This window comes from Acanthopagrus latus, chromosome 3, assembly GCF_904848185.1.
Source record: "Acanthopagrus latus isolate v.2019 chromosome 3, fAcaLat1.1, whole genome shotgun sequence".
Taxonomy (NCBI): domain Eukaryota; kingdom Metazoa; phylum Chordata; class Actinopteri; order Spariformes; family Sparidae; genus Acanthopagrus; species Acanthopagrus latus.
In genome coordinates this window covers 18,230,865-18,244,436 of record NC_051041.1, presented here as the reverse complement: position 1 = coordinate 18,244,436, position 13,572 = coordinate 18,230,865, and the positions used below count along the sequence as shown (strand labels likewise).

Genomic DNA, 13,572 nt, shown 5'->3' with positions numbered 1-13,572 from the left:
AGAGACTAAGAGAGTGACGTAGGCAGAAAGGTCAGAGGCAGACAATCAAGGTGAGAGTTTAGGGCAGATAAAAGGAGAGTCAGGTGAGAATCAGCTGTTTACGTGACGTGGAGTCATGTAAATGAATGATGTCATGTGCTGCTGTGTGTTAATGTGTTATTGTATGATTCCTTTCTTTGGTTTCAGTAACGATTTTCACACCAAATACACTCATGAGCCTACATTTATCGCTAGCTAGCTATAAGCTACTTGATCTCTATATTAAATGTAACGTTAGGCTGAACAGCTTTAAACAATGGCAGCCTCGATGCTAGGCTAACTTTTGGGGACTTCACCGGTAGTTGTTTATTAGCTAACATAGCTAACAGTCAAAGAACCAAGTAAACAAAATGGAGGTAGCATAAAGACATGATGATTGTTTTTATTTTTCAAGTAAGGTGCCAACGACTGTATGATTCAGCTATTTGGATTCAGTAATGATTTTTACACCAAATACACTCATCAGCCTACATTTATCGTTTGATAGCTATAAGCTACTTGATTTCTAAATGAATTGTAGGCTAAACAACTTTAAGCAAGGGCACTTTCAAAGGGCAGACACAATGTGAGGCTAATTTTTGGTGCTAAATTTCTGACTTCACCAGTAGTTGCTTATTAGCTAACATAGCTAAACAGTGAATGAACAAATTTAGCAGATGGAGGTAAGATGAAGTCAGTCTCAACCTAGACCTAGACCTCAAACAGATCAGAAATGTACCTTAATATTTTTTTTTTTTTGAGCAATATAACATCTATTTTACAGATTAACTATCAAAAACTTACATGAATGATGCCCAACAAATGTTCATTGTCATTAAATTGCTCATTTTGTTTAGAAAACACTCTTGTACCTGATATATTCAGTTTATCATCACCAAACACAGAAAAGCAGCCAGTTTTCAGCTGGAACTGGGGAATGTTTGGTATTTTTTGTTTCACCTCTCCTCTGAATTCCTTTAAAGCTGTTGTGTAATGTAGGAAACATTGTTCCAAAGAAAAGTAGGTGTGCTGATAGAGTATGTGTTAATAATCTGTCTGATCCAGTGACAGATTGTTTGGTGTTTTTCCTCAGACACTCTGCTTGCAAAAGATGGCTTTACCCACAAGTGCTGACTGTCTGCTGAAACGCTGAGTAAGTGAGAGAAGTCGTGCGATTGCACCCAGACGGACTGAGCGTGTGGGTGAAGCAACAAGCATGTGTTTATGTGTTTGGTTTTTTTGTTTGTTTTTTTTACTTAATGTCTATCTTTCTCTGATTAAGTTTAGCTTCTCATGTCTTCTTTGGAGAAAACCCTGCGAAGTCAGTTCACCTCCATTGTCCTTGTAGCTCTCCGAACCACCTTCATGCCTTGGATTTGTTTACCCAACAAAGCAAATTTCCTCCTTTGCATGGGCATGAGGCTGTCACTTCCTGCCTCGGCTTATTTCTATGGCAACAGAGAGAAGGGAAAACATAAAATAGAGGAAAAAAAATGTCTGTGAAAGGGAGAGTTAGAGCTGGGTGTGTCCAGCGACAGAACCGGCAAAACTAATCACAGCGTTCAGAGCTTGAAGGAATGTCGGCCTCCTGCGTCAGGACCGACTGGAGGGAGGGAAGGTATTAATTGCTGACATTGCTGTGGTGTGATGTTGGAAGTGGTTCACACAGGAAGAAGAGATTGCTAATCAGGGTTTGCAACACAGATCGTTTCATTGTTAAACTCACGTGGATTCCCCTCGTACGCGTACCTGAGCAGAGAACAATTGCAGCCCGGAGGAGACACTCCCTGGAATACCTGACGTCACACACACACACACACACAGATATACAGGGAGGTAGCAAACCTGAAATCACACCAGTTATTTATGATCACTTCCAGACATCTTCTACTAATAGCACCATTAATCTTATTTTAGAAAAGGGGGAAATGTGGCAGGAGACAGTGATACAGTCATGAATAAGAAAATGGGACGGAAGACGATACGTGACACTTGTAAGTCTGTGTATGCCAGTCTAGCTATTAATATCCCCTATCACCTTTCTGCTTCACATTCCTCACCAGCAGATAATGTATACAGTGTCATCTGTAGGTCAGATATGGTAACTGCACACGGAGCAGCTCTGAAACTGAAAAGCTGCTTCCTGCACCGACAGCGAGCTCATGAGGACATTTGTTTGAAAGACGGCACAGAGGACATGAATTGGTGTTTTAACTGAACGTCTGCCTCTCGCTTCTCTGTGGAATTTGACCTCGTGTGTGTCGGGGGTTTAAAGAGAGACCCTTCAACTAGAGAACCTCTAGAAGCTGAAGTGCCCTTAAGCAAGACGACACTGAACCAGGTCCCTGTTCTACTGCTGAACAAGACCTCTGGTGCTGGGCTGCAACACGCTGGTGTCGGTCCACAGCAGCTCCTCTGTGTCTCCCACACTCTGTTTACATATAAATGAGAGATCATTAACTCATTTAAGTTGATTAAGCACCGTTTTTTAAGTGAGATGCATCATGGAAACACAAAATAATAATATCTCTTCCACCTCTGTGGGGTAAAAATGAAGATAAAACCAGTGGTGGGGTGTTTTAGCTGAGCACAAAAACAGGAAACAGCTGTTTAATCCAGATTATCTGATGCAGGATGAAAACTACCAGCAGCTCTAAAGCTCTCTAATAAACACATTATTACTGGTTTGTCTAATCCCTACAATAAGTGTGAAATCAGCACATTATATTTATATTAGCAGGGCTTCAGGTTTTGTATGGATTAAACAAACATATAATGTGGCCATTAGTGAGCTATAAGAAGTGCTGGAGGTAGAATATGTTTCCTTTAAACATCTTCCACCCCCTTCTTGTTAAATAGACAACAAAACAGCTATCTCAGCTACATGTATATGCTAAACCAACCTAGTGCTGGTGGTAATCAAGATTCAGTTTTATAATGAATGACATATATATATATGTATATATACAACCATGACTGTACAACAAAATGAGGACAGAAGCAGCAACCAACAAATGTGATTAAATACATTTTGAAGGGCCATTATGACATTTTTTCCCCCACTTTAACTATCTACTCTTACCTCAAACAATCCCCTCATTACATTGCCTTAAATTGTATATACTGCAGACCGTTTTAAACTGTTTGTCTTGTCGTCTGAACCCCTCTGTCCCCAACACAATCAGCCTTGTCTGTTGGTATGCCAGCAAATACTTCTTTATTGCTTGACAGATGCAGCAACATGACATTCAGCCAGAAATAACCTACGTATTTCCCAAAATGTCAAACTGTTCCTTTAAAACTTTCTTTAAACTTCAGGCCTCAAGATGCCGTCACCCTGTAGCTGCCGTTTCAAGGTTTTAAGATGATGTTGACCTGTCTGTGAAGAAGGAGGCGTGCAAAAACAAAAGTTTGTCAGGTGAGATCAGAAGCTCTCTCTTCTCCTGTTACTGTACTTCTTACCGTTTCCTCATCGTGCTGTGATGTTCTGTGTCTGCAGAGGGCGACGTTGCACAGAAGCAGTGCAGTGTGGGGACTGGAGTCGACAGCTGCAGATCAGATGTCTCGGCTCTCTAAATTACTGAGTGGCGACTTTGTTTTAATGACTCACAGAGCCCAGCAGTTTCTGTTCTGTTTGCGACTTGTTTTTTGCGCTGCGTTCACTCGTGTACGTGCGTCTTTGTGCTCGCTTTCATGTCTTTCACGTGTGCTCGTGCAGCCCTGAAAGGCCCGAGTGTTATCTTCTGTGCAGCTCGCTGATCTTAAGATCTGGAGGCATTACGTTCTCTTTGTGTCATTATGTGATTGAGGCTGATTATGTGCATGCAGACAGTTTCTATCAAACTCCCTAGATGAAAGGCCGTCCCAATACACACTCACACACTCTATCCTTTACACTCCTCATTCCTCCCACTTATCTCCCCCTCCACTCTCTCTCCACCCTTTCAACAGGGCAATAGCATGCTCTCTAATTTTTTCCAGATGTCAAGTACCTCCCTTCCTCTTTTTTTTTTTCCCCGCTCTATTCCCTCTGTTTTAAACTCTCACAGGCACGCTCGACATACTGGTCTCAACGACAAAACATGACCCCGGGAGGTCAAGCAGGAGATGTTGGAGCGCTCCCAGCAGCAGAGAGGAATGCCAGAATTAATGCATTTCCCATATTGCATGATGTGCTTTTGTTGCGTTGCTGCAAAATCAGCGTGCCGGCTGTTTGCAACATGTTCTCATACTGACAAGATTATCCTTATGTTTTCTCTAACAGAGGAATGATTAGCAGAGAGAAGTGTCTCGGACTCATTCTCTCCATCTTGCCCTCCTTTTCTGCTTCCTGTGATGGGAACCAACTGTTGCAGCCGAGCAGTGGGAATGTGCACGTTTACACGCATGGGGCCCAGGTGTTCCCTCCACGCTTTGTCTACCATTTATATTCATTTCCGTGCACCCAGAAATATGGCCGTATGTTACACATCCTCTGTGTAACGTACAGTACACAAAGCAGCATTTCAGTTGAGCTGCAGTCTCACAAGGGGATCAGGTCTCTTCCACTGTTTCCCTCTAAGTGCATAAACACCCAGTCATCCTCTCACAAACATTCAGGCACACACACTCACACACACTCACACACACTCACACACACTCACCGTTAATGCATGTGAGCATGGACGAGATCTGTGATTCCCAGCTCCAGCTAAAGCCCTTAACGATCCCAGCAGCTGTTGCTCATGTAAACTCTCTTCTGTCACACACACACGCACACGCACACACACACACACACACACACAGCCCACCTCCTCATTGCCTATTTTTCCTTCCCTTTTGCTTTGCTCTCTCCCGTCTTTGTCCTTTCATTTCAATTCTGTAAAGCAACAAAACACTTCAAATAGATGACTTCACATGCTATAAACAAGCTAAAGTGTGCAAACACACACACACACACAAGCTTTCCATCTCTGCCACACACAGGGATAATCTGTTATTAGTTTGAACCATTTCCTGTTGATTAGAGTCCTGTCGGAGGGCTAATCTGAGAGACAAAGCTGCTGTTATCTTCATTGTGGCCCATCCCTCACACTGATTACTATGATCAGATCCAGATATGTGCCTGATCCACGCAGGGTTGCATTTCCAGGATGTACAGATTGTCCCTCTGATGCACGCTAGGCCCACGGGGGGAGAGAGCCGCTGCAGCCTTTTGCATTCTGACATACAATAGGATGCACATGTTTCCACCAGCACAACTTCTTGTAAGTTTGTGTCGTTGTGTGAGTCCCTCACTCTGTCAGTCCTGCTGCGTTTGGGAGCGTTTCTGTATATCTGTACGGGAGAAATTCATGATAAAGTATCATTTCAAGAGAACCACTCGGTGTGTTTAATTTGATGTTGTAGTGTGTGGATGTGTTAATACTGAATCCATACATGTGTGCACTATCTGTCACGGCATGGTATGATGCAGCATTTGAGCGCTGAGCCTGGAGGTGATGTGTTAATTTGTACATTTTAGATGTGCAGGCAGGTTTCATTACCTCAGCGACTGTTTCCTCTGATCCCAGTCTTTGTGCTAAGCTAGGCTGCTAGCAACAGCTGCTGATGGTAACTTTATATTCACCATATATTTCAGAAGCAGTACCTTACTACAGAATAGCTGGATTTCATAGAAGAATACCCCAGAATATTTCAAAGTGCAGTTTGTAAGAAAAGGCAGCCTGTCGACCAGAGTGACTGCTAACTGCTGCTAACTGTTAGCTCAGTTAGCAGTGCAGCTAAAGGTCTGGACTGTTAACTCAGAACACCAGAGGAATGTTGTTGTGTGTCTGTGGGTAGCTGGTTGTGTAACAGTGAACGCTCCCTCGGTCTGACTACCCCTATTTTCACTGCTGCGATTGAGAGACCTGCTGGTGACACAAATTACAGACTGTGATTTTAATTATTAATGCACCAATCCAACCAGCATTCATATGTGTTTGAACTGCTACAAGCTAGTTCATATACAAATTCCCATTTCCACTCAAAGTTGAGTGAAGTCTCACTTCAGGAGCTTCACAGTAAAACAGCGTTGCAGCATTATTCTAATCAGCTGTGGATTTGTTTTGAAAGGTAAAGCGTCCTGACACTAACGTGAAGATTTTGGCTACAAAAAGTTTCAAACATAATCATTTCATATCAACATGGGATCTTGGAGCTCCTGGAGACTCACACCAGATGAGAATTTTACATTTTTGGATGAACTTACAATATAATGACTTGTTCTGGAGCGTTTGACTGGATCATGATATCATTTCTCACTTGTCATCATTGGATTGTAGGTGCACAAACTGTATGCTGAGCACTTTAAGACTTCTTATTCTCTGATTTAAACAGTTCAGTTCTTGACGTTGGAAACTGCAGTCTTCGCTCGAGGTCCACTTACTCGGAAGGTTTGAACACCTACGGGTCCATAACAAACAAGCAAAGGACACTTAATCATCATAAAGTGGTTTCTTGAGTAAATGTATTAAATGCTTTCCAACTATGCTGAGGATACAGATGATTGATGAATCTAAACCATGGTGATTAATGATTCTTACAGTGGCTTGTCCAACCCTCCCTCTCTGTCTCTCACTCTCATTCACTGAAAAATGCCGCTTCAACTTCTGGAGCTCGTGCAGGAGAAACGTAACACTCCTCATCGACCTACATACGCTGCAGCGTCGGCTCGTTTACATACACACGCACACACAGACGTACCTGCACCGACCTGGATACTCTCTGTTTCATGCAGACGTGCATCTGCACACACACACACACCATTTGCCGGTCTTATGAAACAGGCGTGCTCAGGTGCAGACTAATATACAAGCCACTCTCTCTCTCTCTCTCTCTCCAACAGTGGAATCAGGTTTCTGTCCCACACACACACACACACACACACACACACACACACTCTCTTTCTCTCTGCTGAGAGGCTGAAATGTCACATGGCCGGTTGATTGGAAAGCGAGAGGCCCGCTGAGAAGGAGGGAGAGGTGATGAAAGGATGGACCGGTGAAACCATTCTGCTGCCTGTATTGTGTGCAGGCACAGTGGCGGACAGCTCTGTACGGGGTCCTCAATGCCGCCTATTGTGCCAACTTCTCTGTGAATCTGGGTCAACTCCAGCACACTTTTTTCCCCTCACAACAGTCTCCGTCTGCATTAGTCTAGCTCGCTTCCCTTCTGCTCTCCAGTCGTTTTATCTTTCCACATCTCATTCCATCCGTCCATCTCATTTACACTCTTGGAAATGAGTCATTCACCCACATCTTCCTCCAAACGTTACGATAAAGTTAGAGTCAGTTTACTTCTGGTGTTAAATCAGTATTCCTTTCCGCTCTGACACAGACCAGGCGACTGCCATAAAACAACTGGACTGGTCGCTCTGCGTCTGAGGCCAGATCTCAGAGTGTTTTCTCAATGTGTGTGTTCCTGCGAGAGACAGACAGACAGAGGGGGGAGAACGAGATGCAGGAATACTACGGAGCAATGGCCCGGCAGGAAATGACCTCCCAGAGAGAGGGGGCTTCCCCAAGGGTTGTATTTCTCTCTGTCTTTCATACACAGACACTCACTCACTCACACACAGCTCTAATGTCTGACTGTGATGTCTAGCAACAGATATGCATGAGAACGAGGCCGATCGAGGAGCGCGTGTGAGGCTTTTGGTCTGTGCTGGTAATGCAAGGAGCTGTACGAGTCATCCATCAGCTCGGCTCTGGAAACCATTGCATCACTGGCTTCTCAGGGGAGGTTGCACGTCGTGTATAGGCTCCATGAGTGTGTGTGTGTGTGTGTGTGTGTGTGTGTGTGTGTGTGTGTGTGTGTGTGCATGAGTCAGTTAACTGCTTATGTTTCCCATGGTTGACGAGTCTCTATTCATAGACATTTACATCATGTATGTGTTACAATTAAGCATGTGTGAAAAAGTTAAGTTGCAGAGAAGTTACAAGACTGTTGTCAGCTTATAGTGACAGAAAAACTGCTGACATAGTTAGCTCACTAAAATGAATACAAACACAGTTAGAATAGTTAGCTTAAAGCACTGAATAGTTGGGCTATACCTAAAGTAGGCTAGTCCTGGCCTAATGGATAAATATACTAGTTGAAGTAGTTATCTAAAATAAAAATAAACAGCTAAAAGCTAAATGTAGTGGATAAATAGTCTAGCTGAAATAGTTAATGCTAGCTAGCTAAAAAAAAACAGTTTTAAGTTAAAAGTAGCTGACAGATAAACATTTTAAATAATTTTCTAGCTGAAAGTAATGGCCTGTTAGGCTAGCTCAACATAGCATAGGCTTAATAAATAAACAGTTTAAATAGTTTTGTAAAAGTAGACTGATGAATTAATATGTAAATACAACATCTAGCTGAGCCTCTACAAGTAGCCTGGTAGCTATGAAGGCAAAGTTTAACAGCAATTCTGTTGTTTGAAAAAAACAAAACAAAATACTGTCACAGAAGCTTCAGCAGGAAGACGCGTGAGAGAAATCTGGTTTGGTTAGAAAAAGAAGTTCAAACTACTTCATACAAACTAATGTGGACAGTGTGCATGTGATACACATTATAGCAAAATATAATACAAAAAGCCACATTCAATGCTGAGAATTACACTCAGTTTGTGCAAAAAATAATCCGCTTGTGCAGGTCAAACATCTAAAATACTGCATGTTCTCTGGGAAACAGAGTGTAGTAGAGCAGGTAACTTCTCAATTAGCATTAACATCATCAATAAACAGCAATAATCAATACTTATGAGTAACTGGCACCTGATGTTAAAAGGGGCAAAGATGAAATAGAAATAAAAAATAATGTCTGTCCTGTTATGGCCCAGATTGTTTGTAGTTTGTGACTGCTGGAGCTCATCTAACAGCCCCGTCTGATCTACTGATCTACTGATCTACAGATCTATAGATCTATAGATCTGTTGATCTGTAGATCAGACAGTATGTATGTCAGCAATCACTCTGCCTCATGTGCCATACATGTGCAGATGTCTTGGCATGTGTTTCTTCTCAGTCCAGACTACAGATAACATCCCTCTGTGCTGCACAGCTCTGTGCAACATGCTCCATCCAGCCCTGCATTTATTCTCCCGCTTTCATGTTGGAGATCTTTAACTCAGATTTGGCACCTCTCTCTCTCCTCGTCGGTCTCTGCGCACACTTCACGACCCGAATTCCTCATCTGCAAATGTGAACCATCTGTGCTGCTCGTGGCCCCGTGCAGCAGCAGCGTTAATGAGAGACTGGTGAAGTGCAGTTTATGCTGCGTGATGATGGTGATCCTACTGTACAGTCAGACAGAGAGGGTGCAGACTGCTCTGATTGCAGGTCGGAGTGACTTTGTGTCTGCAGATCTCAGGTCTGATGTCACCAGCGACGACGTGAATTCAGACATTTAGCTGAGCTCGTGTTATGGGTGGCTCTGCACGGCTCTGTGTGCTCCCCGCTGCGAGGGAATCCAAACCATCGGGCTTCTCTTGGGTTTCCGTGGGAAGGAGATCTTCCTGTCTGCTTTGTCCATACCAGGGATCCGATCCAGATCTCAGACCCCCGGTGGCTGCGGGGGCGCGCAGAAAACTCGGTCAAAGGGTTTCTCAACCTCTCTCTCCCTCCCTCCCCTCTCTCTCACTGTAGTGTGTGTGTGTGTGTGTGTATGTGTGTTTGATTACCTGCGTGCACGCGCAAACTTCTGGGACTCGTGCGTCAGGGCTTGTGCACATCTGTTTTTGGCAGGGTCGCAGAGTTGCGTGGGAGGGACTATTTCAGTGTGTGTGTGTGTGTGTGTATGTGTGTGTGTGTGTGTGTGTGAGCAGTCTGTAATTCGCAGCAGATGACCACTCGGGGGGATGGAGGGTTTACTGGGGAGGTGAGCGTTTCCTCAGACAGCACCAGAGCGCGCTGCGCAGATTAGGTCGCCGTGTGTGCGGATGATGCTGCGGGGTGATGGAGCCGCGTGTGCCTGATGTGTGCGGCGCTTTTCAGAGCAACAAGTGGATTTTGGGCGAGTCGATCTCCAGCATGAGAGAGGAGAAGGGCGACTGCGCCTGAGCCACGCAAAGCGAATGTGCCAACCAGCGCTGCCGGAATGGATAGCGGCAATTTCCCGGCGGGGATCTGCTTTTTCCTCCTGGCGCTCCATGGATTCACCTCCTCCTCCTCCCCCTCCTCGTCCTCTTCCTCTGCACAAGTGACAAGCTTTTGTCCTGACGGCTGTGACTGTCAGCATCCGCAGCACCTCCTGTGCACCAACCGCGGGCTGCGCGCTGTGCCCAAACCCGCTGCGCGCGTCTCCGAGGAGGCGCTCGTCTTCAGCCTCGGGGGGAACTTCATCGGAAACATCTCTGCCTTCGACTTCACGCGGTACAGTAACCTGGTGAGGCTGAATCTACAATACAATCAAATCCAAACCATTCAGCCTAAAGCGTTCGAGAAGCTCTCCAAGCTTGAGGAGCTGTACCTGGGGCATAATCTGTTATCACACATACCCGCCGGGACGCTTCAACCCCTGAAGAAGTTAACGATCCTCTATGGGAACAACAATGAGATGAAGAAAATCACCCCGGAGCTGTTCGCCAATCTGGATCATCTGGTGAAGCTGCGTCTGGACGGAAACTCGCTAGAAGTTCTGCAGGACTCCGTCTTTAAAAGCCTGACCAGCCTCCATTATCTCCACCTGGAGTACAACCAGCTGCAGCACATCCACAGAAACGCGTTCTCCAAACTCACCAGCCTGCGCTTTCTGAACCTGGCGCACAACAAGCAGGCGGCCGTGCGCAGCGCCCTCACGTTCTCCCAGCTCAGAGCCCTCACAACCCTGCTGCTGTCCGAGAACCAGATCCAGCACGTCGGGAACCACGTCTTCCAAAATCTGAAAAAGCTTTCCACGCTGTCCCTCAGCAACAACAGGATCTCTCGCCTGGACAGCGGGGCTCTGAGGGGGCTGTCGAGCCTCAGGGAGCTTCTGATTGACGGCAACGAGCTGGAGGAAATCCCCGCCGGTCTCCTCGACTCCCTGGAGCGCGTCGAGGAGCTGGACTTCAGTCGCAACCGGATTTCACAAGTGGACCCTTCAGCTTTTTCGCAGCTCAAGCATCTCAAGGTGCTGAAGCTGAAGAACAACATGCTCACCAGCCTGTCAGGAGACATTTTTGGACTCAACAACGCGCTTTACGACCTGGATCTCCATGGCAACAACTGGACGTGCGACTGTCGCCTGGAGGAGCTGAAGAGATGGATGACTGCTGCGCACTCTCAGGGCAAGTTGTTGACTGTTTTTGTGCAATGTCATCACCCAGCAACCCTGAGAGGGAAATATCTGGACTATGTGAATGCTTCCCAGCTGCAGCCCCTCGGGAACTTGACCCACTTGTGTAGGAGCCAAGCCGGGCCTGAGGAGAGCCGCGGAGGGGGGATGTTGGTAAAGGTAAAGGGGGGAGAGACAGGAGGTGAGCACAGAGGTGAAGAGGGCCAGGTGGAGGAGACAGAGCTGTTAAAGGGAGACGGGGATGGGGTGATAATGAGGAAAGAGGGAGAGAAAATGAAAAGAGAGGGACAGGAGGAGGTGAGAATCCAGGGAGACAGAGGAGGTGTAGAGGTGGCAGCACTGGAAAGAAAGAAACCGAAGAAAGAGTCTGTCAGCCCGAGGTCGCGACCCGCTGCAGACACAACCAGGAGACGTGCCAAAGGAAGACAGAGGTCAAATGTCACTTCCAGAGCTGATCCACCATCCACTTCCTCACCAAGTCGCGCTGGAATCCTGGAGAAAAACACCACAGATCCAAACACCGGGCCCACCTACACCACCAGCACCAGCTCCACCTCTCCGGTCCAGTCCGGAGCAAGATTTGATCTGCTGAGGTCAGATCAGGAGGAGGCTCTACCTGTGATCACAGATCCTTGTGTGTTCAACCGCCATTTCATCACTAATGTGTCAGTGGATCATGTGACATCAAGCACTGTCACCGTCTACTGGACCACCCGGGATCATCACAGCCACACACCAGGACCTGGCCCAGGCCTCGACGAAGTCCACTACCGGATTCTGTTCGACCGGTTTGGCACCCAGGATCGTTTCCCCCGCTACGTGTACACTCGTGGCACAGCTCGCTCCGTCACCCTCAGAGAGCTCAGCTCAGACGTGACCTACATGGTTTGTGTGGAGGGAGTAGTCGGAGGATCGGTGTGTCAGGTCGCACCGCGTGACCACTGCGCAGGGCTGGTCACCCTCCCTGAGGGGCTCAACCGAGGAGGTGTGCTGACCTCCAACCTCCAGCTGGTGACGGTGGCGACGCTGGCTGGGAACGCCGTGCTGCTGCTGGTCATCGGCAGCGTCTGGCTGGGCCGGAGCCTGAAGAGGAGGTTGCAGAGGAGGAAGTCGGCGGTGCACGTGAGGCACATGTACTCCACCAGGCGACCGTTTCGTCCAACCATGACAACGGCTTCGGTGTCTGCTGACTTCACCAGCTACCAAAGCAGCCGTCCGGCGCGGCTCTCGCCCCTGGAGGAGGGCGACCTCATCGAGTTCCCTTGTGAGCGCTTTCTGGACAGCAACAGTGTTCGCAGAGACAGTGACATGCAGAGATTCTCGGACTAGAGCCTTAAAAACTTGAAACTGTACAACAGGCTGTCCCTTCTCTTAAAGGAGGGGAGACGTGCAGAGAGATAGTTGATCGTTGAGTCTCATTCTCAGACTCTTTGGGTCGGTATTTGACTTGACAATCAGCGATCTTCCTCCAGAACCGTCTTCCCTACCTTTGAAAACGTGTGTGTGTGTGTGTGTGCGGCTGTGAGCAAACCAAGCACACAATCCCACCACCACGTTGCGTTTCCTCTTTTCGTTTGACCACAAGAAAAACCTTTAACTGCGACGAAAGAACAGCTGAGCTCATCAGTGCCTTCTCAGACACCAGAGGAAGTCCAATCCCTCTGACTTCCTCTTCCTGCTTTGCGCCTTTTTCCTCTCTCAGTTCATTTCCTTGCACCTGCGCTCGTGTTTTCTCAATTTGTTTGCGATTGTTCAAGTGCGTACGCATGAATGATTGATCACTGATTTCAACTATGGTGCTAATATTGAGTTCACAGACATCATATTGTCTCATATTTGTACAGTGTGTAGTGATGATGGCTGCTGGCTGGCAGGAGGAGAAAAAAAAGACACTTGTTTTTGTATCACATTTATCAAGTTTTATACTTTTATATATGATTTTGTGTAACATGAAGAAGTAAAATCCCCAACAATGTGAGTGATTCGTCTTCTGGATGATCTATTTTATGGTTTTTATATATATATATATTTCCCCACACGCCTCAGCTGAGCAGACGAGACGGGTCAGGATGGGCAGCAGCATTATCATGTTTCAGGATACTTCATATTAAAAAGGGGTCGACGTGATATTTCTCTTGCACTCGTGGTATGACGTGTGTTAAAGGGAGATCTAAACAATGTGTGAGGGTGAGGAGGACAATAAAAAAAACAGTATGTTAGAGAAGTGTGTGTGCATTCGTGTCAAGATGAGGTCTGGCAATGGTTAAGCAGTTC

General features: G+C 46.3%; 1 protein-coding gene across 2 annotated transcripts; it reads left to right on the top strand.

Moving 5' to 3' along the window:
* The first annotated feature begins 15 nt into the window (after positions 1-15).
* On the top strand, positions 16-13,520 carry tril (TLR4 interactor with leucine-rich repeats). Of its 2 annotated transcripts, none has more exons than XR_005073371.1 (4): positions 16-83; positions 1,112-1,171; positions 3,337-3,436; positions 3,518-5,376. XR_005073371.1 is itself a non-coding variant. In XM_037091549.1 (4 exons), the coding sequence occupies exon 4, from the start codon at positions 10,120-10,122 to the stop codon at positions 12,625-12,627; it is 2,508 nt and encodes an 835-aa protein (XP_036947444.1). In that variant the 5' UTR covers positions 34-83; positions 1,112-1,171; positions 3,337-3,436; positions 9,262-10,119; the 3' UTR covers positions 12,628-13,520. The 2 variants fall into 2 exon arrangements, 1 of the variants encoding a protein (XP_036947444.1); XM_037091549.1 differs by lacking the exon at positions 3,518-5,376 and adding an exon at positions 9,262-13,520 and having other exon boundaries at positions 34-83.
* The last annotated feature ends 52 nt before the right edge of the window (positions 13,521-13,572 follow it).